This window comes from Atractosteus spatula, chromosome 6 (genome assembly GCF_055471065.1).
Source record: "Atractosteus spatula isolate fAtrSpa1 chromosome 6, fAtrSpa1.hap1, whole genome shotgun sequence".
Lineage (NCBI taxonomy): Eukaryota > Metazoa > Chordata > Actinopteri > Semionotiformes > Lepisosteidae > Atractosteus > Atractosteus spatula.
The window spans coordinates 22,923,199-22,948,184 of NC_142711.1; the positions used below are offsets into that span (position 1 = coordinate 22,923,199).

The following is a 24,986-nucleotide window of genomic DNA, read 5'->3' on the forward strand; positions in this document are numbered from 1 at the left end:
ATCATATTTGTAATGGCTGCCTTAGACCCATTTTACACAGTAATTGTGAGCTTTCCTCTATGGGTTACAGATGCTCATTGACCTCTCTAATGTACTGTGCTCACATGCTTTCAGTAATCTTTTCCAAGACACAGCTGTTTCAACTTGGACACATACCCCACACAAAACATCCAACAAACATGCTCCTCCATGAAATATTTACAAATATCTCTGGGTTTTATTTTTTTTTTTATTTGACAAGCAGCAGGATCATGTCTGTCACCTCATAAGTTTTTTTCTGCATTTTTTTAACATTTTGAAGTAGATACAATTATCAGTATACCAGATTTATTACAATATTTTGTCTTAACTTTGATACATTAAAAAAACACAACAACTGCAAACGTGAGAAAAGAAAGCATGGTTTTCTGTCACATCTAAGTCTCCCACATCTTCCACATTTAGCTCCCTCGCTTTTCTTTTTTGTTTAGTAGACTAAAAATGTAATATTTGCTTGCGCTCAAATAGCTATAGGCAATTTTATTGACGCACGTGGCGCGGCACTGGTGATGTTGTAAACAGCATAAAATCAACTGGGGGCTGTCTGGCGACTCAGTGAAGATTCCCTAGATGGAGGCAGAGTTCTGCTTCATCCCACAGGAATACACTAGACAGTGACAGCGAAATAAATGGTCTCCATTCTCCAATCAGCCTACAGGACTCTCAGCATCATGCTACATAGCTGTACTCATCTGCTGAGCTCTGACTTCGTTCAATATACTGTTTGTCAATCAGCACTTCGATGCACTTCTTTATCATGCTGATACTAGGGTTAAATCTGGCTTTGGACTGGTTAATGACCTGTGGAGAGAAATGAGAACACTTTTGAATAATTCAACACCTAATTTAACACAAAGTAAAACATGCAAAGAAGAATGTATGTTATTTTTAGAGTAGGAAGTCTTAAAGGAGGCAAAATTATTTCTTCCAATGGAACCGTACCTCTTGGATTAGTGCATTATGCCTCAGTACTTTGCGTGCCTTCATAATGCGGACAATAGCAGCTTGTAAATACATTTTCCTGTCCTCATCCACAGCACTTCGGGTTTGCTCCATTTCCTAAAAAAGGAGAAAAAAAGATCCCTTTAGCGCAGCCTTTCCTAATTTCTGATCACACAATGAACACGTCTCAAATCAAAGTCAAAATGTCAAGACCTGTGGTGTGTCCTTCTGCATTGACGTTGTGATTTTAAACTTTGTTCTTTTACTGGTGAACGTCATATTTAGTGAGAATGTAGACTCTGCTTCTATCTCTTCCTGTAAAAAAAAAAGACAATTGAATGAGGTTAATAAAATCCTAGTAGCCATACAGTATATGCAGTTGTTTACTCAAAATCTATGCTCTCATCAAGCCAACTGTGTAACCCTGTGCTTCATTTAATCTCTATTTAATTCGCTTTGAATTATAACCCTCACTGTTAATGAGTGTCGCATCTCTGTGTTTTACAATACTTCTTTATCTAGTAAAGCCTGTTCTCAACATTAAAGCATGTTTCTTCTAGGTCATTCATTTGGGCACCACTGTTAGCAGAGGGCACGTGGCTTTGAAAAAGCAACGCTAAAAAAACAAGTTAATACGATCTCATTCACCAAAATCAAAAGACCCATGGACAGTCATGAAAAAGTCAAAGTAGATGAATGATAGAAGATTTCTCTGAGACCTCACTGTTTTCATTAAGACATGGATCTCCAAAATACTCACAGCCATCTCTAACCTTTCAACAAAACGCTTACTTTATAAGTCATCAGAATGACTCTGCATTTTAATCAGACAGCATTGATTCAAGACATTACATCGGGACACATTAGGATGGAGCCAGGGCAACAGCTTTGCCCAAATAGCCCCATTAACTGAATCAGATTTAGAAGACTCTCATAGAATTGAAAAACAATTGAGAGAAAATAAAGTGACAAAGGATTTCATATGTTAAGTCATTAAAAAAGCTTAAGGTCAATGCATACTGAGATTCCTGATGCTGTCTATGATTTCTTGTTAAAGAAATAATAGTCTGATTTAAGAAAACAGTAAAATATCAATATGATTTAGTTTTTGATTATAAAACAATTATATATATATAAATGTCAATTAAATATGGGTATTTATTACATTGCTTTAAATGTCAAAATTATCTCGCTGAAAAGAGACGTGAATAATAAGACTTTTGTAAGTAGGGAAGAACTCAGGTAGGAATGTAATAACAGTAAATTATTTGACATAGTGCCTGTAGAAGCAAATTATACCAGAAAATTACATTACAAAGACAAGAAAATAAAGCAGATACAGAACATAAACCAATTGTGAAAAGGTTAATGGGCTAGACTTAAAAGCACCAGTTATGGCCAAGTGCCTGATTTCTTTTGGGATGATGCTCCAGAGGTTTGGACAAAAGGTCCTGTCACCCTGTCAAGTGTAGATGAACAGTGGGAAAACACAGTAAACAAGAAAAAAGCAGAGAGAAGGTCACATTCAGGGCAGTAAACACACAACATATTGGACGAGTACTAGTGATGTCTTGGGAATGCTATATAAAGGTCATAATTCAACAAGATCTAATTCAACAAGATCACAGCAAAACATGATTTGTTATATATGCAATGTCTCTTTACAATCTAGAATTTGTAATTAACAAAACTTGCACTGTGTCCGAAGGACATTTTCGGGGAAAACGTACCCATTTCAGGGATTCTGATTTTAGTCTATGTTAGAGGCAAAGGCCAATGCAAAAAAAACAATGAAAAAATGCATTAGATTTTGATATAAAAATGAAAAATACTTCATATAACAAACCTTCAATAAATGCGGACAAAATGAACAGCTGTTGAACTATGAACAGCTTACCACAGGCAATACAAAATACAAAATATATTTTTTGCTGAAACACACTGGAATCATCCAAGCTTCGAATAGGAACAGGACTGATTTACTTAACTAAGAAACAAGAGCACAAATGAGCCAATACATATCTAAAAAGTCCCACACTCATCTGTGCTTCTGTTCTTATCCTTAGCTTGCAGAATTCTAATGAGGAGACCTTTCTCTGCTATGCAAATTCAGTGAACATTTTAGTTTGGTCAGTAGGCCTGTTGTTTAACAGAATTAGTGAACAGCAGCGCCACCCTTTTGAGCTGCCCACAGTACTACTTCCACGGCCATGTGCGTAAATCCTCTTTTGTCACGACTTGTTCTTGTGCGTCCGGACTGTGAGTAACTCTTGTATTGTATTGTATGTATTGTACTACTATTATTATATAATTCGTTACACTGTTGCTGTGTTGTGTGTGTTAAGCTGCTGTTGCACTGCAATTTCCCTCACGGGATCAATAAAGTATCTATCTATCTACTGCAAACATGTGCCTTAGTATGTCCATAGTCTTACACAAGGGAGATCGTGTCCAGTCTTCCCCAGAACAAAAAGTTTAGTTAGGTTTTTACCTCTGTCCATAAGACCAAGCGTAGAAAAAGGTAATCTACGTCTGAAGGTGAAATTCCTTTGGTGATACAGCAGCAACAGTGACAATCATTTTATTCTTCAGTATTTATACCTCATTTTCACTGGCAAACATGAAGGAGCCCCTTCCCAATGAGTTCTCCTCAGGTACAGCTTTCGCAGGAGGTAGCCACTCTATACAGTATCTATACTCAGGCAGGATTCAAACACCTTGTAAACAGGTGTTTCCAAGATTAATTTTATTTTTGGCTTCCATTCCACCCTTACTACAGTGCTACAGCACATTATAATAGGATTAGCTCTTTTTTACTCTCAATATTTTGTTTTCCCTGTAGTAAAGAACCTCTTAAATGCTCTGTCAGGCACTCCTCCCTCCACCTCCAATCAGGCAGTGCTCTATATCTTCACCTTAAAATGGATCTCACCTCTGGTGTACTTACAACCCCATACATCATTCACTAGAAGTGGATGGTTTTCTTACAAGAGCCCAGAGGTGACTGATTAGAAATCTAGAACAAGGAAGTGGTGCATTCGCACTCTATGTGAGGATATTTCTTGGTTAGCACCAGTTGGGACTCATCAAGGTCAAAGTAGGAAACTGGAACTTGACAGACTGAATTTTTGCCATGCTGAGAGGCACCTCAGATATGCTTATAATAAAAGTCCTTTGCATTTGTGCTTGTCATGTCCAGCAACCCCCAAGTGATTTACAAATAACAGGGGACCTGGGTGACATGCAGAAGCCAAGATTGCTCCAGTAAGCACTGCTTCACCGACTAAAGCTTGCAGGATCAACCTTTTAGACACACCATGCCATTGAAGTCATGTATTAAGGAGTCTGAACGTGAGGAAATGTATGATGTAATTAGGCTGAAGGAAACCATGAGGTGATTAAAATTCAGGAAACCGTATGCATTTATTTCACATTTTGATTGAATAAAACACTCTACAAACCCCAGAAATCATAGTCACTTAAACACAGATGATCCAAAATGTTAAATAAAAAAATACTGCAAGAGCTACACTGTATATGTTTTCAACAACATTTTATGTTAAAAACAAATTACTGTGGTTGGCAAAGGTATGTAAGTAATGGATAGCTACATGCATACTACGCTTTTTTAAATAACTGTGATATTTGATGTATAAATAACCTATTCTGAAAATCTGTTTTACAAACGGCTACAGTGAGTAGGAATGAATGAAGTCTACCTTTCCTGAGTCGTGGTTGATCATTTTAACATCCAGTAAAGACTTGATGGTTTTCATGAGCTCTTTCTCATTCATTTGCGTGCTGTCCTGGAGCTCCTTGTAACTAACAGTCTCACTGTTGTTGAAAGCCAGCAGAACTGCCATCTGGTAGGTGGTGACCATTGCCACATAGGGTTTGGTGAGATAGTTCATTTTCACTTCACCTTAAAATAGGAGACAAGATACATGATTAAATCTGCATGTCCTTCAGTACACTTCAAGGTTCATTTTGAGCTTAATAGAACCATTTATAAAGAACTGTCATTTCAAGAGAATAAACTGCCTAAAATCTGAGCCTAATACATTTGGCGGCCTGCCAAAATTTACTTAATTCTCTGTTTTAGCATTTTATGGATTAGTATGGTCATGAAAACCTACCAAATGTGACAGTGCTTGAACCATCTTTCTAAAATGGTCATACTTAACCAAGACAATAATTATAGCTTTTGTTTCAATATGGAAAAAAGGCTTACTTTATTTTACTCCAGGTTTGATGATTCTTAGCACTTCTTCAATAAAACTCCTTCTTCCATGAAATAAACTCTGGATGTTACTTATCAAAGATTATCTTTATCATGTAATCTTTATAAAGTAATATTTCATTCTAAGGCTCTCAAAAAAAACAAAGGTATTCAAATCTGTTTTTATGGGTGCAGACTTTCTGTTTCAGAAGATACAATTTATAATCTAAATAAAACCACAGTATTCACTTCAGTCTCCTGTTACCTGTACAGAGATAGTGCAGCCAGGTTAACTTCCTCCCACTGAAGTGTTGGTTGTAAAACAGTTCAAACTGTAAGGCAAAAACCATTCCCATTAGATTGATATATTCAATTGTTTTTGACACCCCTACTTAAAGGGTTAGTACAAAAAATACACTTAACTAAGGGGGATAAAATAAAATTGCATGACCATACTGCAATGACTTCGCAGCCTCGGAGGAAAACCTCCTAAGTTGTGCTAAATTCTTTACAGTAAATGATAACCATGAGATCAGATCAAATATTATATCTTGCTTTACTGATGGCTTAATATGTAATAATGCTTTTATTTTGACCTGTGAATTGAAGAGACATCTGAATTCTATTCACAGCAATACGCATGTGAGGGCAGAGGACAGAAGGTTAGTTCCTCAATCCCACTGCTGAGGGTCGACCGGTTAACTTACCATCTGCACACTCTTCTCCAGCTCCTGAGGAATGGCAAATGTGGATGAAGGGACATGTGTCAAAGGCCAAGCACCTGCCTGAAATTACACATAAAAGGTTAGAGGGTGCCTCTATCACTTTGCACATTACTTTTATTACTTTGGGACCAGAACAGACATTCACTGCCATCAAAAACTACTGGGACACAAAAGCCAAAAATGTTATTTTTATTTTGCAGTCAAGACATTTGTATCTTTGATAGATGCAATGAGATGACTATTTTGATTAAGTCTCAGAGAGTCACCTACCCCGAGTGCATCTCAATCTAGACTCAAAATCTTTCTTTTCAGAAAGGCTGTTATTTAATTAGAGTTTGTGTCTGCTCCATTTTCTAATGATCCTGTGTCTTCTACTGCACCTTTAAAGGCTTGTGTTTCTTATCTACTTATTCTGTAATTTGCTGTCCTAACTGTTTTGTACATCTACTGTTAAATGCTTTCAGATACTACTTTTTTAAAGGTGTTATACAAAATGAAGTTTTATTATTATTACTACACAGTTTGTGTTTCTACCCATACCCAATTAGTGCAATTGTTTGAGATGCTATCAATTTTATCTTCAGGAAGTAAAATACACGCTCAGTTGTATTTAAATCTGGCCAGTCTAAAATGTTCCACTTTCTTGTCCTGATGAACTCCCTCCTTGGTTGCACTGGGCATATTTTTTGGGTCATTGTCATGCTGCAGGCTGAAGTGCTGCTCAATAAGCATGGAAGCATTTTCTTCTACAAAATGTTTCTGTAAGCTTCGGAATTCATTCGGCTGCTGCCATCATTAGTTACATCATCAATAAAGACCCAGGCCATGGCACTGGAGCACCAGCAGTTCCTTACTTTCTCCACACATCAGCCTGTCCAGCACTTGGGTAAAGGGTTATCTTGGTCTCAACTGTCCATAGAACACGCCTGGATCATCCTGTGGTGTAGCCTTTGTAATTTGGTAATTTAGTGACAGCTATTTTATATTATCTCATAGTAATAGCTCTAGGGGTTTCCTTGACTTCACTGATAACTTTTAAAAAAAAAATCTTAACTGCAGTTGTTACTCTTGCTTCACCCAGTCTAAGCTGATTTTGGCAAGCCCAACTCCTGTGCTATGTTCGGCTCTTCTTTTCTTTCATTTTCAAAATGTCTGCTTTTCTTTAACAGAAAGGTACTTTGCCAACGTGCGAAAGGATGATAGGATGTTCATAGCTCATTTTTGTGTGATATTTACCCAACAATAAACAGCTACTAATGAAACATGTCAGTCAATTATCCCAATTCTTCAAAACAAAGTTTCACAATACAGATGTGTTTAATTGACCCAAGGTGGTCTAACTGAATTGACTTAATGAAAAAAAAAACTTATGAGCTGTACTTATCAAGTATATTTTGTTTCATGAGAATTTTTTTTAGAGTGCATAGTGTCCAAATACTTCTGAAGTACACTATAGATAAAAAAAACAATCTTTGCTTTACCCGTAAGACTGCAGGGCAAAATTACTTATGATTAATAATAGCTTATTATCAATGTGACTTCCTATACCACTTATTCCACAGTAGCCTTCTCTCCATTAAGGGGACAAATTTACATATACACATAACTGGAGCCAACAAAGACAGGTGATATTAAAATCTCATGGTTTGTAATAATGGAACACCTAATTAAGATTTTAAAGTGTGCTATAGTGATGCGCGGGTTGACTCACACCCGTGGGTGGGCTCGGGTTAAAAAAACAAAAGATTTTAGACCAGGTCGGGCGGGTGCGGATAACATTTTAAAAAGCCAACCCGCGCATGACTATTATTCGGTGTAATTTCTAATGGAGCAGGTTCGGGTCAGTGCTTTTATCATTTTAAATCGGGTCGGGCGGGTTCGTTTCTCACAACCGCGGGCGGGTGTGCGTAAAAAAAAGCCCACCCGCGCATCACTAGTGTGCTAATAAAAGAAAATCAATCATTGTGTGATTCACACAGCAACTATTTTATACCAACCTCACATTAAATTATTCCCAATGCTTGTATATCTTCTTAAATTAGGCTATATTTCTTAAAGTAGAATTCTGGGTTTACAAATATCTCTAGATAACACTGTTGATAAACTCTAAAGATTCTCTCACACCCATCTATTTAAAGTTAAACTCTAATATATTACTATTTCAAAATATAATTTACCTGTAGTACGTAGATCTGAAAACTAATTCCCAGATCTATTACCGTTTCCTGGGTTTTAATGAAGTTATTGAATTTGTTGTTCAGGTCGGCACTGACACTCATGTCAGTGTACATTCGGTGGAGTTTGCTTGTGAATTCATACCCACATGCTTGCTGTAGAAAGAAGACACGTTACAGTTAATTTGAACTTTTTAAAAATTTAGCCACATGTCAAAAAGAAGCTTTTTTACGATCATTTTCTCTGCTTGCATTGTAATGAAAGAGGGCTCAAATTCAGAAGTGGCTAAGGTGTCATTTTCCTTTAAAACATTTTTTTCCATATTCTCTTTATTACAGACTCTCCTTTAAAAAATGCCAGTGATCAACTGTCATCACTTTAAGTGGACTCAAACCTATTAACAAATGTTAATTTCCCAACAGCGATTATTTAAGCAGTCAAAATCAAAATAAGCTGTCTGCTGAAATTAGCTCCTTTGACATTACTATAACACAAGATTACAATCCAAACACAAATAATGCTAAATAAACTCAAATAATGCTGGACCATGCCGTGTTAAGCACACATGTAATTATATTTTGTAGTTTTTGAAGATTTAATAAATTGAGAACACATTTTTACCTTTAGTTTGTTGATCATGGCTTCTTCAGAATCCATGGATAATGACAGCCCGTGTATTAATCTCTTTGCTAGCATTCGTGCATAAAACTAAAACAAAATGAAGGATGGCAATTTACAAAGTGCATGGCGGAGAAGGAGCCAATTACAAAAACAAAAAACATGAACAATACATTCAAGAAAAAACATTCATTAAAATATTTCCATAAAGGATTTGCTTCTCTCTACAGGAGCTCCACCCTAATTACTGAACAACTACTCTCAGTATAGTCATCCAACAGCAAAAACCCAATCCCCCAACAGACTGCTTTCCTGGAGTCTGAGTGGCATGTTCCAGCATCATTGTGCATGTGAGAGGAGCTTTTATGGAGAGGAGCCATACAGTGCATTTTTCTTTTAAATGATATGCGTTTTTAGCATATCAGATGAATGAGAATAATATATCACTTTATTCTTTCCAGTTCATATTTATTTTGTGCCCAAATAGTTACGAAGTTACAGCAGATGTTTAGCGGTGATTTTGCTGCGATGAATAAAAAGAATTAAATGGGAACGCTTTACTGCAGATGTAAAATGAGCAACACAAATATGGATTTAATTTAAACACAACTTCTGTTTCATTCTATATCTTCCAATTCAGTGGACTACTGGACCACTCTCTCATGGTCTTCCCACAGCTTGGTCACACTGTGCGGCCAGGTTGACATTGATCACTAAAAGGAAAATCCTTCAGTGACCAGTCACTCCTGCTCATGTGATCACTCTCACAGATCCCCATTCATTTTGGACTGGTACATTGACTCTGATAATGGCCTACAATTAATGGACTGTTGGGGGCTGTAAGGTCACATCTGGTTAGAATATGTTGACAGTGAACACCCCTGACTGCACATTGGCATTTTTCTTTCAGCAGGCTAGATATGCAGTGTAGCAGGCTAAATCACCCCATCACCTGTGCCCAATTAATTAAATAATCACTAATGAAGTGATTTAATTTTTATGATAAGAGTCAATGTCACCTGAGCGTACCAGTCAAAATCAGGTAGCAAATCAAAGTAATTCCAAAAATATTTATTCCATATACTCTACTTTACTTTCTAAAAACATGTGTGCATAAAAGCCGTGATAAGTTTCATTTGATGCTCAGAACATGCTCTTACACATGACTTTTCAAACAGGAGAAAATGCTGGCACATATCCCAAGAATACTGCAGAGCTTAGATTTGCAGGCGTGAGACACATAGACCTTTAAGTCTCGTGGATGCTCTTGTGAAGAACATATTTCACTTCTTGTGAAGAATCCCTACCTTTTGAAAAACATCTTTATCATCGATATACTTAAATACAGTGATAAAACTGGTCAGCTTGTCCTCCACCTCATTCTCAGTCATTCCCTTTGCAGATTTCTTCAGCAGATTGTCACAGTACTTGGCAAGCTTTAAATAAGAAAACATATATAAAGCATTCATGCACTAAAACTACAAAACAAAGACCAAATCATTAAACTTCCTTGCCGTTCTTCTTTCAGAAAAAGACTGTTCAATATATGAATACCTAATACACCCCAATTTCTTTTCATCAGTCAAACTAGGTGCTAAAAAAACAACAACAAAAAATGTAATTTTCTTTGTATTATTTTATTGTGTTTTTTATGAGATTATTCCCTTTAAAGGTATGAAATTAAGTTTTTTTTATTATGAGGCAGTTGAAGAAGTGGATTAGCAGGTTTCTGTACTCACCAATTCAGGGGCCTTGCAGATGGACTTTGGCTCTCTGTAGTTGACAACTGAAGTCAAAGCCTGAAAAGGAGAAAAGTTGTCAGAAAGTAAAAGTGAAAGTGAAATAAGTGAAAAGGCAAACTAGCAGATGTTAAGTCTAGAACTCTATTATGATCACATTACAATGGTGCAAAATGTAGTTGAAGCCAGCAGCATTAATACTGTTCTTCTTCATGCTGATAATTACATCCAGTACTTGGGTTCTTCAACTTCATGATTATCAGTCATTATTTCGAATTTTTCACTTAATGTCTCTCTATCAACAACCTCAAGCACAAAACAAACTACATTACAGTTTCGAGGATCTCTCATCATATCAGGAATAAATAAAAAGCTACTCTTAAATGTTTCTGATATTCTTTAGCAAAATAGTACAAACTAATTTAACCTCATTACCCAGAATTCAATTAGTGAACTACTAGTCAAAGCCAGCCAAAGATCAATTATTGTAATAAAACATTTACCTTATCAAGTGCGCTCATAAAGTGCTGATCACCATTCAGGACGGTGTTGATGAGCTGAACAAATTTACTATGAACCTCTAACACAGACTCGACAAACTGAGTTGGCATCTATGATATGAGAGAAATGTGTTTTATAACATTGGAACTATGAAAAATAAAGCATATACTGTATATATCAAAACACAGACTATGCAAAATATAAATAACTGCAACCGATAACATAAAAATGCACACAGCCAAATCTTAATTTCAATTTTCACTCGAATTAAAAATGAAAATGTGACTTGCATCTTCAAGCGCCTTGAGCTACCTGCATACGGCCCACACAAGTTTCAGCCTGCTATGCTGAAAGGCCAGACCCTTGCTGCAGGGTGGCTTGAAACTCTTAAAAGCCTCATTTTACATTATGGACTCTTGTATGCAAGCAAACAAATTAAAAGGTTTTCACTGGGTCATATGTGAGGCCCAACTAAAACGTTCTTTGAGTTATTATTGACCGAAAAACTAAGAACTTCTAAATCACTCAAAAGAACTTTTACATAAATGTGGTTAAAATGGAAATTTGAAGAATTTATTAGAATGATATATATAAAGAATAATATACAGAATTATTGTAGACTTCTCCTTTTAAGGGCAATGCATGTTAAGGATTGTGGGAGTCTGGAAAAAACTCTCCAGTCAAGTTGTCGAAGTTGAGGCCTTTCCAAATTTCCACTATCAAATTAGCCACCAAATGAACTAAAGGGACCTCCTTCCAATTGTAACCTCTTTTTCTCCGAGAAGTACCAAAAAGACCTATAGTCGATCAGGTTTCCAGTTTTCTTTTCTGTGAACCTGTAGACTCTGAGCGTTACTCACATTTTCCTGAGAGAGGTTGCTGGTGGCTCGAAGGCCCTCGTCATGGATATGGACCTGCAGCTCCTGGATCATGTGAGGTAAACCATTAGAGACTGCGCGCAGCAGAGTGTACATGTTCGCCATGTCTGTCAGAAACACAGAGCAAACAGTCACGGTGGCAGTCATTACGGGGCTGAAAAACATTGGGACTTCCTCAGGCACTTATAGAACTCAGAATTCTCTTGCCATACTTCTGTCAGCATGAATGAAGGGAGATGTTTAGGAATATTTGATGTTCTGCTTTAACACTAAAGAGAAGGGTTCTGCAGAATTCCATATACTGATATATTCTACCACGATATATACATGCCATACTGGCTGCATGTGATGGTCTAACACCCAATTAAGTGAATTCCCACTGCTGTTTCCATTTTTTGTCCACTATCTGTATATATTTCATCAAGGATTTGCACAAAAGTATTACCTTGTTTCTAAAACTACATATTCCTCCAACTATGTCTCACTAATTTCCCATCCACTTTCTTAAATGAGTGTACTATTCAGTGAGGCTGTGCTGTTCAGTGAATTAAACACGTTTCAGTCATTAATGAACTCAGACTGTATTCAATGGCATTGTTTCATTCGAACAAACTGGTGAATCAAATGAACACATCCTTTGAATCGATTTGCTTACCTTACCAGAATCAAATGAATCAATTCACCAAAATGAATCAAACTGCATAGCTAAGGTGTGTTAGCAGAAAAGAGCAAACAGCTGAAATATAAAAGTCACATCGTTCAAAACACTTATAGCTGTTAGCGACATGCCAAATTAATTTCTAGTTCAGATGAAGTTAAGTAAACCTGAACCGCCATCTGACCTGCAAGTGGCCATTTACGCAGGTACCAGATGTGACCACTGTACTCGCTATGCTTCACAGATATAGAACATGTTTTAATTCAATTTCGAGATTCCTATAATTGCTGTTTACTCATTTGGTTTGGGTTTCTCCTGTGAAAGTGTGCATGACGAACCATCTCTCTTCTCCTGCCGGATGATGTTCTGACACTCCCCATGTAGGAACTGCAGGTGGTCGGCCACCATCCTCTGCTGGCATTCGTGGATCACTTTGGCATATGAACTGGGGTGCAGGTACTTCCGACATCGCACTTCTTCATCTTTTAATCTCGCTAAAACCTGTAGGAAAAACCACGGCTTTATTTAAAACATGAGTCTTCACTTAGAGCCACTAACAGTTTTGAAGAAATGGAAAAAACATTCCATGTCTGGTACCATATATCTTATTTTGCCATTCTCTGGCTCACTGTCATTGATGTGATCAATAAGTTATTAAGGTCTGGATTTGATCCCTTGACACTTAAACTGGCAGTTATTGTTAAAAAAGAAGACAGCCTGCTCAGTGATGATTGGCCAATTGAATTAGGATGACTGCAGCGTAAAAATAATGTTTTAAAATATGTACATGTTCAGCAAAGAGAAACACAATCATTCAGACCCAGGATTTTCTTGTCTCCTGATACGTGGCAACTGGTGTGGTTCTTAATTTGACCCCCCATCAGCCCAGAAATTCAAAAATATGATCTGAATTATCTTGATGCAGAGAATTACTGCAGTTAAATCCCTCTGATGTAAAATACCAAAAAAGTTAACTTAAAGGGATGCCCTATATCACCTCATACTGGCAAATCGAATCTATTGTAACCAGGAACTTTTTTTTTTCAACAAAAGTAAATCTCGGGAGTTCCTAAATTCAAACCGAATCGTAATTTAAAGCAAACCACCAGTGTCCTATTTATTTTAGAAACTCAATTTGGTAAACAAAAGGAAAGGAAAATACTTTAGTTATGTATCATAACATGGAGAAATGCCATACTAGAACAAAAAAACATAAACAGGAAGGATGGAAACAGTTGATTCATAGGAAATATGTACTTCAATAATAGGGAAGCAAAAGATTTATGCAATATCTGTGTCTTCACACAGATATAAACAAACAGTTGAATAATTCTGCATAAGAATTATATACAATTCAGCTTAATTCGTGTGCCACTTCTACAGAACAAAGCAACTTCTAGAGCACCCTTACCTTTTCCATGTACTGTGAGCAGTTTGACTCCTGCAGTAAATTGGAAGCCTCCTGCTTGTAGTATTCTCCTGTTTTTGACAGAAACGGCCCTTCAAAGATTTCCTGATAAAACTGAAGAACAGGGAAAAAAGGAAGTCTGCAAGTGTAAGAAAAACACATTTTTTAAAGCTATTACATATATTACATAAAACTACTGTGAATGATTTCCAGTAGTCATTCAATTTTAACTAGAACGTAAGAAAACCGTTGCACCAAGTATTTATTTCAATTCACACTTGAAATCACAAGAAATAGATTTTTAAGAGAGCCAATACAAGACAGAATACACATTTCTAAATAGATTTTCCTTGGAAAACACCCCATACTACTGTTCAATAGTTAACTGACCTAATACAGTACCGAATGGATTACAATTGGATAATTACCGCCCAAAAAATATATTTCATTTAATTTCTCTAATACCATTTTAATAATATTAAAAAAATTAATTTGATAAAAAGTACAATTAAATCCTGAGTGTTCTCCAAGTTTTTTCTTACCTTAAGAGGAAACTTTTTCTTGTACTGTTCAACATGAACAAAGGAGTTGATAACCCCATGGATTACTTTCTGATTAGGGTCCTCACCACACCGGTCACTTGTGATTAAAACAGAGGAATGAATTGTGAAGTAAAGCAAAAAAACACAACAGTGTACTCTATATTACAAGGCTATGACCATTTACAGTGACAGGTAATGAAGGAATAAATAGGTTTACATTGTCACTATGTTACCTTATCCTGAGAGAGAAGAGACAGAATACAATGAACATGCTCAAAGCAAACACTGTTTTATAAGTTATTGTGTTCTCAAATATAATAATAATAATAAAGGTTCAGGTGGGCAGCTGCGTCAGCATGTGTAGGCTGCAAAGGAATAATAATAAACTTTAATAATAATAACAAAAAACTTTATTTTATATAGCGCCTTTAAAGGTGGCTTCTCAAAGTGCTTAAATATCTGCAGACGTATTTAGATAATCTTCAAATTCTTATAAAGGCTTTCAGTTCACCTGTAGATATTTCGTGTCTGGCACATTCTTGTCAATTTAGATGTTTTCATCTTAATTTATCTCTAAAATATTGATGAACTCTACTTTACCTATAGCACCAGAAAGCCCAACAAAGAGTACCAGAGCATTCCAGAACAAACCAAGCCCAAAACCAAGTCTACAAAAAGCCAACACAGATATGAATCAGAACACTAAAACTGATTGTTGATTATAAGTTTTATTATTTTAACATTATCATGTTATTGGGAGAGGGTAAAACTGGACCACGTTTATCACTGCAACAATGAGCCTTAAAAGTTGTTTGACTGCGAAATTATAGTGACACCTCCACAAACAGGCAAGTCTCAGGTAAGTCACTAGGTAGCTCCTGAAAAGTTTAGTAACTGACTGCAAAATCTTCTAACGATATAGACTGAAAAGACGGGCACTTTTAATGACAAGACTTTTGGTTTCCCTCAAACCATTCCTTCCACTAAAGGAAAGGCATACTGTATGTAAATGTCTCAGAAAAGGACAAAACCAATCTAAAAGTATATTTTCCCAATAAATCAAAATGCTTGCAAAGAAAATGGATCATTTTTTGCTTTTCAGAGTAACCCATTTCACACATTTTGGTCATGATTGCACTAACGCTGCCCACATTGTTAAAGTTCTTGGTAACTTATATAGGTTCGAAAAGGACAATACAACCTCACTCACTTTTTGATTTCTTTCAGCAGCATCCGGATAAGGACAGTCTGTAGGGGCTCTATCATCAGTTTCCTCCACATGTCTAATGCCAGCTGGAAGTTAAGAGTACAGAAGCAGATGCATGATTGAAGGCCTTCTTTTCTTTAGCAAGTTCTTTCATTCAGCACCACACTTGTAAGATACGTGAATCAAAAAAACACAGCTGGTGAATTTAAGAGGCGATACCGAAAACCTGAGTTGAAAACCTTCTGCCATTAAATGAACAATAAATTATGTAAGTAAAATGGAAAAAATGTGAAAAATGCATTTCTATCTTACTTTCAGCTTCCAAGCACAGGACTATCTCTCTTTAAATGGGAGAGTTATCGCAATCTCCCTCAACATTTAAAAACAAAATTATCCGCTTTCTAGAAACCTCTTGAAATTATAAAAGCTTTTTCCAGTTTAGATTACTTGCCTCTAACTGAATGGTTCTCAGCACATTTTTGATTAGCATAGCCTGAGCACGTTTCAGGTTCTGAAGTTGACTCTCCCTGGTTTACTTACTTTATATATCTCAGAGCCTACTCAGCCTATTGTGCCTATAGTGTGCCAGCACGGACTGACCCTCTGACTCACCAGCTGATCTGGTTGTTTCACCAGTCACCAGTCTCTTCTCTATACAATTTTTTTTTTCGGGTTTAAAATCAGTCCCCCTCCCATATGCGGTGCGGTGACTCTGTGACTAAGGATTTGCGCCTGTGGCTGGAAGGTTGCCGGTTCGTATCCCGTGGCCGGCAGAGGAATACTACTCCGTTCAGCCCCTGAGCCAGGCCCTTAACCTCAACTGCTCCAGGGGTGCCGTATAAATGGCTGACCCTGTGCTCTGACCCCAGGCTTCTCTCTCTGTCTGTGTGTCACAAGGAGAGCAAGTTGTGGTATGCGAAAAAAGACAAATTCCTCATACAAGAAATTGTATATGGCCAATAAAGTGATCTCTCTCTATGCCTTTATATAGTATAGTGAACTAGACAAGCTGCTTGGTATCTTGATTATAATGCAGCCTCGGCCAGTACTTTCCCTTCCTTTTATAGCACATATGCACACTGATTTTAAACTTTCAATAGGTGTACAACACCCAAACCTCTGTGTCATAGATTCACTTAAGGTAAAGTCAGTACTTGTATTGGGAGTGTCTTGTGATAAGTGCACTGCTGGATATATGTTACTAATGTGCTTTCGGATATGACTGTGTTGCTAAAATCGTGACTGCTCTAGCTCAGTATTGACCCCTAAGATATTATCAGAATTCTGGAACAATATATGTTGTTTGCAGGTTTAAACACAACCAAAAAACTTTTTATGATGCTGGGTGGAGTTTGAGATATCTTTAAATCACACTTGATTGCACTCGAGTGCAGAAATTGTAAAGCCCAGTTTGCATTTTGCTTGTGAAATAAACTGGAAAAGTGTGGGTTCATTTTTTTTAGCATTGTAGTATTTAATGCATTTTCTTCTTATGTTCTTAAAAATAAATATAAATGTTCTCAAACACACAAATAGCATTCAGGATTTCCCAAAATGCCCATCACATTTAAAAACTTGGAGAAAGTGTTCAACAATGATAGACTAATACCAAGTCATTTTTACTTAAACATATAGCTTTACTTTTCTACATACCACAAGCTAAAGAAATGCAATGCAAAATTAAACTTGAGCAGACTCTGCTACATGGCTTTTATTCAGTATAGGCTATTTTTAACAAAAGCTTTTTCATCCACAATAAACATCTGAAAAAAACCTGAAGGAAGAGAAAAAGAATAAATAACACAGAAAAAGAAGACCCTAGTGATATAATGCAATTTATTGCATATATAATTGATAGTGTAAACAGTTGCAGATATTTTCAAGCAGGATAATACAAAAATGTATTTTATTGTACGAAAATGTTACCTAGAATATTTAAGTGTCTACAATTTAATGTGGTCTTACCTCTCCAATTTCCATTAGTGGTTCATTCATGTCAACTCCACCATAGCCATACTGCAAATCTGCTTCGGTCAGTTTGTTCTTTTTAATAAACTGTGTGTTGAGGTACCTGTGTGAGAAAAAAAAATCGAACAGTACAATATACATAGTTTGCATCATATCCATTACTTACACACTACAATATACTACGGTTGTCTGGAATACCAGATAACACCAAACTGTTTCAGAATCTGTCTGCCCACTTTGGGTTTTATACAACTCAGTGCCAGTCTATAGCTATCTGGATTTTTCTACTATTTCAGAGTTCATTGATTGTGTATGTGATGCATCTATACTCCCTTAGTATGTTTCAGAAATCTGCATTTGAAGAACATCGGGGTCCCTGTTCAAAACAATACATTGTGACATGAATTTTGCAGTACTATAGAAAGTCTACACACCCTTTCCAAAGTATCTTTGTAAAAAAGTAGTAACTTTTTAGCAGTTTCTTTCTAGTTGTAAACTAGTTACTTTCAAAGTAACTTTGTTTCCAAAGTAACTTTCCAAAGTAATTGTGTGGCCTAACAGCATGTTGAGACACATTTAATCAGAAATTATTTTATCTTTATTTACACATGACTTCCAAGTGAAAACCAAATGCTCAAACAATCAGAAATGTAATTACATATAAACAGAAAAGAAAAAACTAGGGCTGGATAAGTGTACACACCACTTAGTAATAGCAATTGTAAGTAACCAAATGGCTTCCAAATCACACAATAAGTTAACTGGCCTCCAGCTGTGTTTAACTGCCATAAATCTGATGGTTTCAGAATGAAATCAGCTACTGCAGTACTGTAGGTCTCAAAGTCACATCTCAAAGAAAAGAGTCAATGATAAGCAACAAGGAGCCATCAAAAGACCTCCGGGATGAAGTTATGAAAAGGCACAGAGCAGGAGATGGATATAAAAATATTCCAAAAACCTTAAATGTGTTTTAGTGCATGATCACAGAGAAGTGGAAGGCCCCATCCTGATCAGGTTGCCCATCCAAACTGGATGACCAAGCATGAAGGAGACTGATCAGCGAGGCTTCCTAGAGGCCGAGGACGATTTTCAAAGAGCTACAGGCTTTTACAGCCATGATTGGTCAAAGTGTGCGTGTAACCACAATACCCCAAGCACCTCACCTCACAGATCTGGTGTGTATGGCAGAAGGGCAAGCAGGGAGCCATTACTGACAAAAACAGCAACAAAGTGATAATGCAAACATGCGGTCAGACAAAACTAAAATGGAACTTTTGGCCTAAACGTTAAGTTGTTTATGTGGCGCACACCCAACACAGCACATTATCCAAAGAACATCTTCCCCCCTGTAAGAGAATGGTAGCGGCAATCTCATGTTACTGGATGTTTCTTATCAGCAGGAACTGGGAAACATGTCAGGAAAGAAGGGAAAACAGATGGAGCAAAGTACAGAAAAGTGCTTGAGGAAAATGTGGTGCCTTCTGCAAGAAAGCAGAAACTAGGACGGGCGTTCACCTTTCAGCAAGACAAGACCTAAAACACACAACCAAGGGAACAGCGGAGTTGCTCAAAAAACAAAAAGGAAAAAGGCCCTCTAGTGACCCAGTCAGATCCGCAGGTTGCAGCCCCTCGCAATGGACAGAGCTTGAACAGTTCTGTTCAGTGGAATGGGCAAACATTACTAAATCTCGCTGTGCTGCATTGGTACAGACCTACCCAAACAAAACTATGGCTGTAATTCAAGCAAAAGTTGCTTCCAACACGTACTAATTCAGTGTTATGTACACTTATCAAACCCCCCTTTTCTAGGTTTTCACTAATAATTATTTTTTAGAATGCTTAAACCTTTGTTTTTTCACTTGGAGGTTGTGTGCTGCAATGTGTACATATTGTGTACACATGTGTAGACACACCTGAAGAAGGCTCCACGGCCGAAACGTTGTGTTCTCTTTCTTCTTTTTTTCAGCATGGAATAAACCTATTACTTGTTCCTTTGCAGCCTACGCATGCTGACGCAGCTACCCACCTGAATGTGTACATAATGTACAGTATGTGTGAACATTAAAGTTAACATAATTTCTGATTTAATGTATCTTGACTTCAGGCTGTTAGGCCACAAAATCTGTTACTTTGGAAAGGGTGTGGAGACTGTCTATAGGCACTGTATAAAGAAGTGTGATGATCTTTGCTGGCACTCCCTTAGGGACACCCCAGTGAAAATGATACCCGACTTTGGGGATGTCCTGTTAACTGCTTAAAGGCACAGGGACCTAGGGAACAGCAAGCAACTAAGAGCTGTCTTTATATTATCTTAGCTCTGAATAATGAAAGATAACTTTCAGGATAGCAGGAAAAACAGGTTAATTCTACACATTGCTATACTAATGCTGAGATCTTAAAATGCTTACTTGAAAAAAACTATTTTATCATTAGCGTGACCTGAGGCTCAAATTTACATCTTCAGAAAAGAAACTGTGGATTATTTTGTTTTGTGACCAGTGAACACAAAGGTACTTGTATGTAAAATGACTTAGGACCAGATCCCCAGTGGGAAAAGGCAACAAGAGTACCAATCTAGTGTTGATCTAACTAGAGTGCTGGTCATGGTCTCTTTCATCCCTGTTGCCGACTCTGACACTTTACAGAAAAACCCATCCTGCATAAAAGGTCACATAATTCTGAAAGCCACAGTAGCGTGTCTGATTCAAAAGAAATCTATTATGATGTGCCTCTTTGAGACTGTTACCTGTATAAGCAGTCCATGTAGTCAGCTCCCTTACTGTACTCCTCCCAGTATCTGTGGTACATCACTAAAACTTTTTCTTCTGACTCTAGAACTTTCTGGAAAAATAAAAGATTCTCTTAATTATGTAAGCATCATATCACCAAATATCACCATATCACCCGCTCACGAAGAAAGCTTTTTTAGTTGTTTTTATGAAACCTATTTTCTTCATCTTCAGATTCTTGCTTCTTTCTCCTTCCTAAAAATGACCATTGCTTTACTTTCAGTTATTCAGACATTTCATTTCATCCATGACCAGGATGTCATCGTTGCTAGTAAGAGTCTCAGCAAACCCAGATCACATCCCAGCAGCACAGAGCACAAGGCAGGACGACACGATGGATGGGATCCCAGTTCATAGTAGGACTCATACACAAACACGCACACAGAGACAAGTGAGACACCGAAATGTGAGACACATCTAGCCGACAAGTACTTGGAGTGGGGGAGGACAACACCACAAACATAAGGAAAACACACAAATCCAGAATCTAAACAGCCTCCATACAGCATACAAATTATAGTTATATGTCAGTAAGAAAACATGAAGCTCATCTGCATTTGAAAAACAGGCATAACGGTGTAAAAAGAACCTACCTTATACAAGAGTCGAACATGGTTTTCCAGAAATACTTTTGTTTCTGTGTACAGTCTTTCACCCAGAGGTTCTGGGTAGGCAACACACAAAGCATAAATGTCACTAATGAAGCTATTAAGGTGTCAACACATAAAATGCTTAAAGTCTGAGATAAATAAAAGCCGTGGTAAAAAAAGTATATCTACGAATATATATATAAACGATAGAAATAATGCATAAAACTTTAAGAGTAGAAAACTAAAGGTATTCATGTAGGAAACAATCTGTAATATACTATAAGGTTTAAATACACTTGGATTTTAAGTAACCTGACATTATTTTTTGCTTAAAGTGGCACACAGCCACAACCATACATGTTATGGTATTAGATGTTGATGGCATGTATTGTTTTCACAATGTTAAACAGAATGATGCCTCATTCTGTCGGCAAAAGCAGTAGTTTAGGACACCCTGACTTTTTCAAAACAGAAAAATAGAGATGGGTTTAGGATACGAGAAGCGGTCGTTCCATGTTGCCCTCTCCACGTAGTCAAGCATCACTACTGCCTTGATTGTTGTCAGAAGTTTGTTCCATGTTTCGTCAAAATCCACCACCCGGGGCTTCAAGGACATCGTATAGCTCACGTGTCAAAGCTGAAGAGAGAAAGACAAAAAGGGGCACATTTTTCAACAGGCCGTTCCATCCTGCAAGATTCCTTTATTTTTCAGACCGTTTTTAATGAGGGGGCTTAACACCAACAATACAGCGAATCCTGGGGAAACTGAGTTCAGAAAGACTGGAAGAGTATGATTCTCTGTGGGTATCGTTCTTCCAAAGCAACGTGATACAACAGCCTTAAGCAGAAATGCTCACCGCACCAAGAAAGAGAGCTGTCCGACTGCCACGTCCTGCTACGATGATAAATGTCTGCCTCAGAGAATGATACAGAATTTTAAAGCAGGCAATAGCAACAAAAGCTTTAAATCTATATTCCCCACCAAAGGCAAAAAGATCATTTTGAAAAGGTGGATGAACTGGTACATGTATATTGCTCTATGAAATATTCCAGACTGTATAATGGGGCAATACCCCCATTTATAATAAGGAAATACACTGCACTCTTAAAAAACTATGCAATTGTTTCTTGGCAGATAAGGTGTGTTTTTGGCTTGTTTAATTGTTGTCTTATTCAATTTGCTTCTTACTAAACTGCTCAATTATCCAGCACAGCTGTGGTAAACTTGTAGTATTCTATCACCCAAAGTGCATCTAATATAATTCAATGTCAGGATCGATATGCTCTTGTGCCCTGTCAGCCAATTTGTAATACAGCAGAGGTAGCCGACAAAGTAGAAAAAAAAACTTTACTTTTTAAAATAAAATCCACAGATCCACAGATATGAAAAGTATGTATTTCTCTTATCTCTGCCTCCTTATATTTTTGGCGCTTGGTCTCTCACTCCTCCTCACTCTCGTTTTCTGGCTCCAAGTCCGAGTCACCATTGAGTTTTTGTTGGCACGTTCATCTCTTCCTCCACAACCCAAATAACTGTCTTTTCAAAGAGGCTCCACCCCAGCGAGTATACGGACAAATGGGCATTCGCATCTAAAAGCTCTTTGTTCCATGAGAAATAACTCCAGTTCTCTCAACGTGAGTTGTACTGTAAACTGTGTACTGTAGTCCTTACAAAAACTGAATTATAAGATAGATTTTCTTTAAGTTTCACCGCAATGGCTAATACTTCCGATATACTAAACACATACCTACATTCCATATTTTTTACTCCTCCTGAAAGTACTTACTCCACAAATACAAGACTTGTTGACACAATAATCAGTGAGCTTGCACAAAGAACAGATCATGAACTGCTTTGTAAGTCACATCGCTTATTAGCTCCATGGAGAAGAATATTAGTCAGTCACATGGATATACATCTGTTTGCTGCAATGAATTTGTACTATTAAGAGGGAGGAAATGTCAAAACTGCATCTGTAAGAAAGCTTGAAACCGCTGACTATACAATCAATAAAGGTAACAAAATGCAATAATTATTGCTTTTTCAACTTCATGAGAAAAAAACTGTACAATGTTTCCTTATTACTAGTTATTGATTGTATAGTTGACAGTTCTAAGGATTCTAAGGAATCTTCGAGATGCAGATTTGACATTTTCTGCCCCTTAATAAACATCACTCATCGGTCAAAAAATGACAGAAAATTAGTTATGTTGTAACTGCAACTTACAGGGCATCCACAGGTCACTATAGGCTACAGAACTATAAAGAATTAAGCTATGCTGACAGTACTTTTCAAAAGGATGAATGTTACTGTAGCATATATATATATAAAACATCTGTAATAATTATTCCTGTGTTAAATCATTATTTCTGAGAATTAAGCTTTTGCTCAAAGGTATTATTGTACACAACTCATTTTTTATCAATTTTAATGATGACATTATTGTACACAACTCATTTTTTATCAATTTGAATGATGACATTATGAGAGCTGAGTGTAAGTTCTATGTCCCCACAGGTGGATATTTTTTACAAATCATTGGACTGTCTGTGACAATAAGCTAATCATTCGGAAGCTTCTCATAAACAAGTCACAGCTTGCTAGAATAACTAAATGTTTATTTATAAAGTGTATAGTTTTTAAATATTGCAGTTTAAATTGTTTCTGGCTCATTGTAGTGCATATTTCATATAGCCCCTCCTTATCAAATTTACTGCCATTGTCACACTTTGGTAGGTTAACTAAACTGTATAAATACACAACTAAGGCTGACTTGTATGTCCTTTTGAGACAAGGGCCTACAAACTGTCTTAGAGAAATTTCGATAGCAAGCATTAATTGCTTATCTTAAACATCAGCCAAGAAAAACAGCTGATTGTCTAAACAATACAATGTTTTTCGTAATGTTAGATAAAAAATAGTTGCTAAAGAAAGTCTAATTTGACAGCGTAATATAACGAGAAAACAAAGGAAACATTACACATTTAACTAATTAAAAATAATCAAAGTAGAGGCACTTAAATTGAACAATACATAAAATCACGTGTAGCTAAATTGTTACTTTGGTTGTTTTTAATCATCAAGAACAAATGAGCCTGTCTACCAACAGTACAACGGTACCGCCTTGTTTTCAATGAGCAATATTATTAACTTTCAACTGTCAGGATTCAACACAATGTCCCGTAAACTGTGGAGGCCTATTTGTTAAACAAGGATATAATCATTCAGGAAAAGGCATAACAACATTAATTAAACTATACGAAAAGCATTGTCATAGTCCATTCACATCAACTAACATTTGGGCCTACCGACTCAATGTTTCTTCTTTATAAAAATTAAAAAATAGGGCTCGAATGACTGGGACTCGAGGGAAGGGATTTTGATGCCTTTTAAGAAATAAGAGTACAAAAAAGCAGTTACTAATTACCAATCGCATCAATAACAAAAGCGAAAGAACGGAAAATGACTAAGGAAGGCAAGAACCAACACAGGCTGTAGCGACACGACCAAAGCAGTACATACTGTGTGTTTTCCTATCATTTCCATTACATAGACAGCACTGCTTAGCGCATTTATCATGATCAATAGAAACGTCTGCGGAAACACCGTGGAAATGACTGAAAATATAATTACCTCTGGCCAATGTCACTGAATATATTTTTAAAAACTTAAGTTCATCTGCTGTCACAGGCTTGATCTCTTTCACTTAGACCTCTTCCATTAACCTGCCTCATGGAAACTACCAAGACGTCAGCTGGAGGGGACACCGTGCAGAGCAATACTCTTTTTCCTCACAGTCTCCACGCTATTGCTAAGTAATTACAAAAACTTATGAATATAAACTTTTTAATATCAAAGTATAAGTTAAGACCTACGCAAAAGGAACCAAATATAAATTTAAATAATACACCACTCTATTCTGTCATCCCTATTTCTTGAATTCTCATGGTGTCGGCGATGCTATGGGTGCCCAGAAAGGTCTAACA

General features: G+C 36.9%; 1 protein-coding gene across 1 annotated transcript; it reads right to left on the bottom strand.

Moving 5' to 3' along the window:
- Positions 1–211: 211 nt before the first annotated feature.
- Positions 212–24,752, bottom strand: cul2 (cullin 2). Its single transcript, XM_088918423.1, has 21 exons — positions 24,634–24,752; positions 21,496–21,635; positions 21,002–21,104; positions 20,366–20,460; positions 17,617–17,722; positions 15,655–15,737; positions 14,445–14,541; positions 13,906–14,016; positions 12,833–12,995; positions 11,819–11,943; positions 10,961–11,068; positions 10,458–10,517; positions 10,026–10,154; positions 8,722–8,808; positions 8,103–8,255; positions 5,908–5,985; positions 5,466–5,532; positions 4,701–4,903; positions 1,195–1,296; positions 982–1,098; positions 212–840 (listed from the first exon to the last, which is right to left on the bottom strand). The coding sequence occupies exons 2-21, from the start codon at positions 21,612–21,614 to the stop codon at positions 709–711; spliced, it is 2,238 nt and encodes a 745-aa protein (XP_088774549.1). The 5' UTR covers positions 21,615–21,635; positions 24,634–24,752; the 3' UTR covers positions 212–708.
- Between the last annotated feature and the right edge of the window lie 234 nt (positions 24,753–24,986).

Excerpts from the sequence above, each read along its gene's own strand:
- cul2 (XM_088918423.1), bottom strand. The coding sequence starts at position 21,614 with ATGTCCTTGAAGCCCCGGGTGGTGGATTTTGACGAAACATGGAACAAA. Across the intron at positions 20,461-21,001 it reads ATGTTCGACTCTTGTATAAG|AAAGTTCTAGAGTCAGAAGA; the intron begins GTAGGTTCTTTT and ends TTATTTTTCCAG. Across the intron at positions 841-981 it reads ATAATGCACTAATCCAAGAG|GTCATTAACCAGTCCAAAGC; the intron begins GTACGGTTCCAT and ends TTCTCTCCACAG.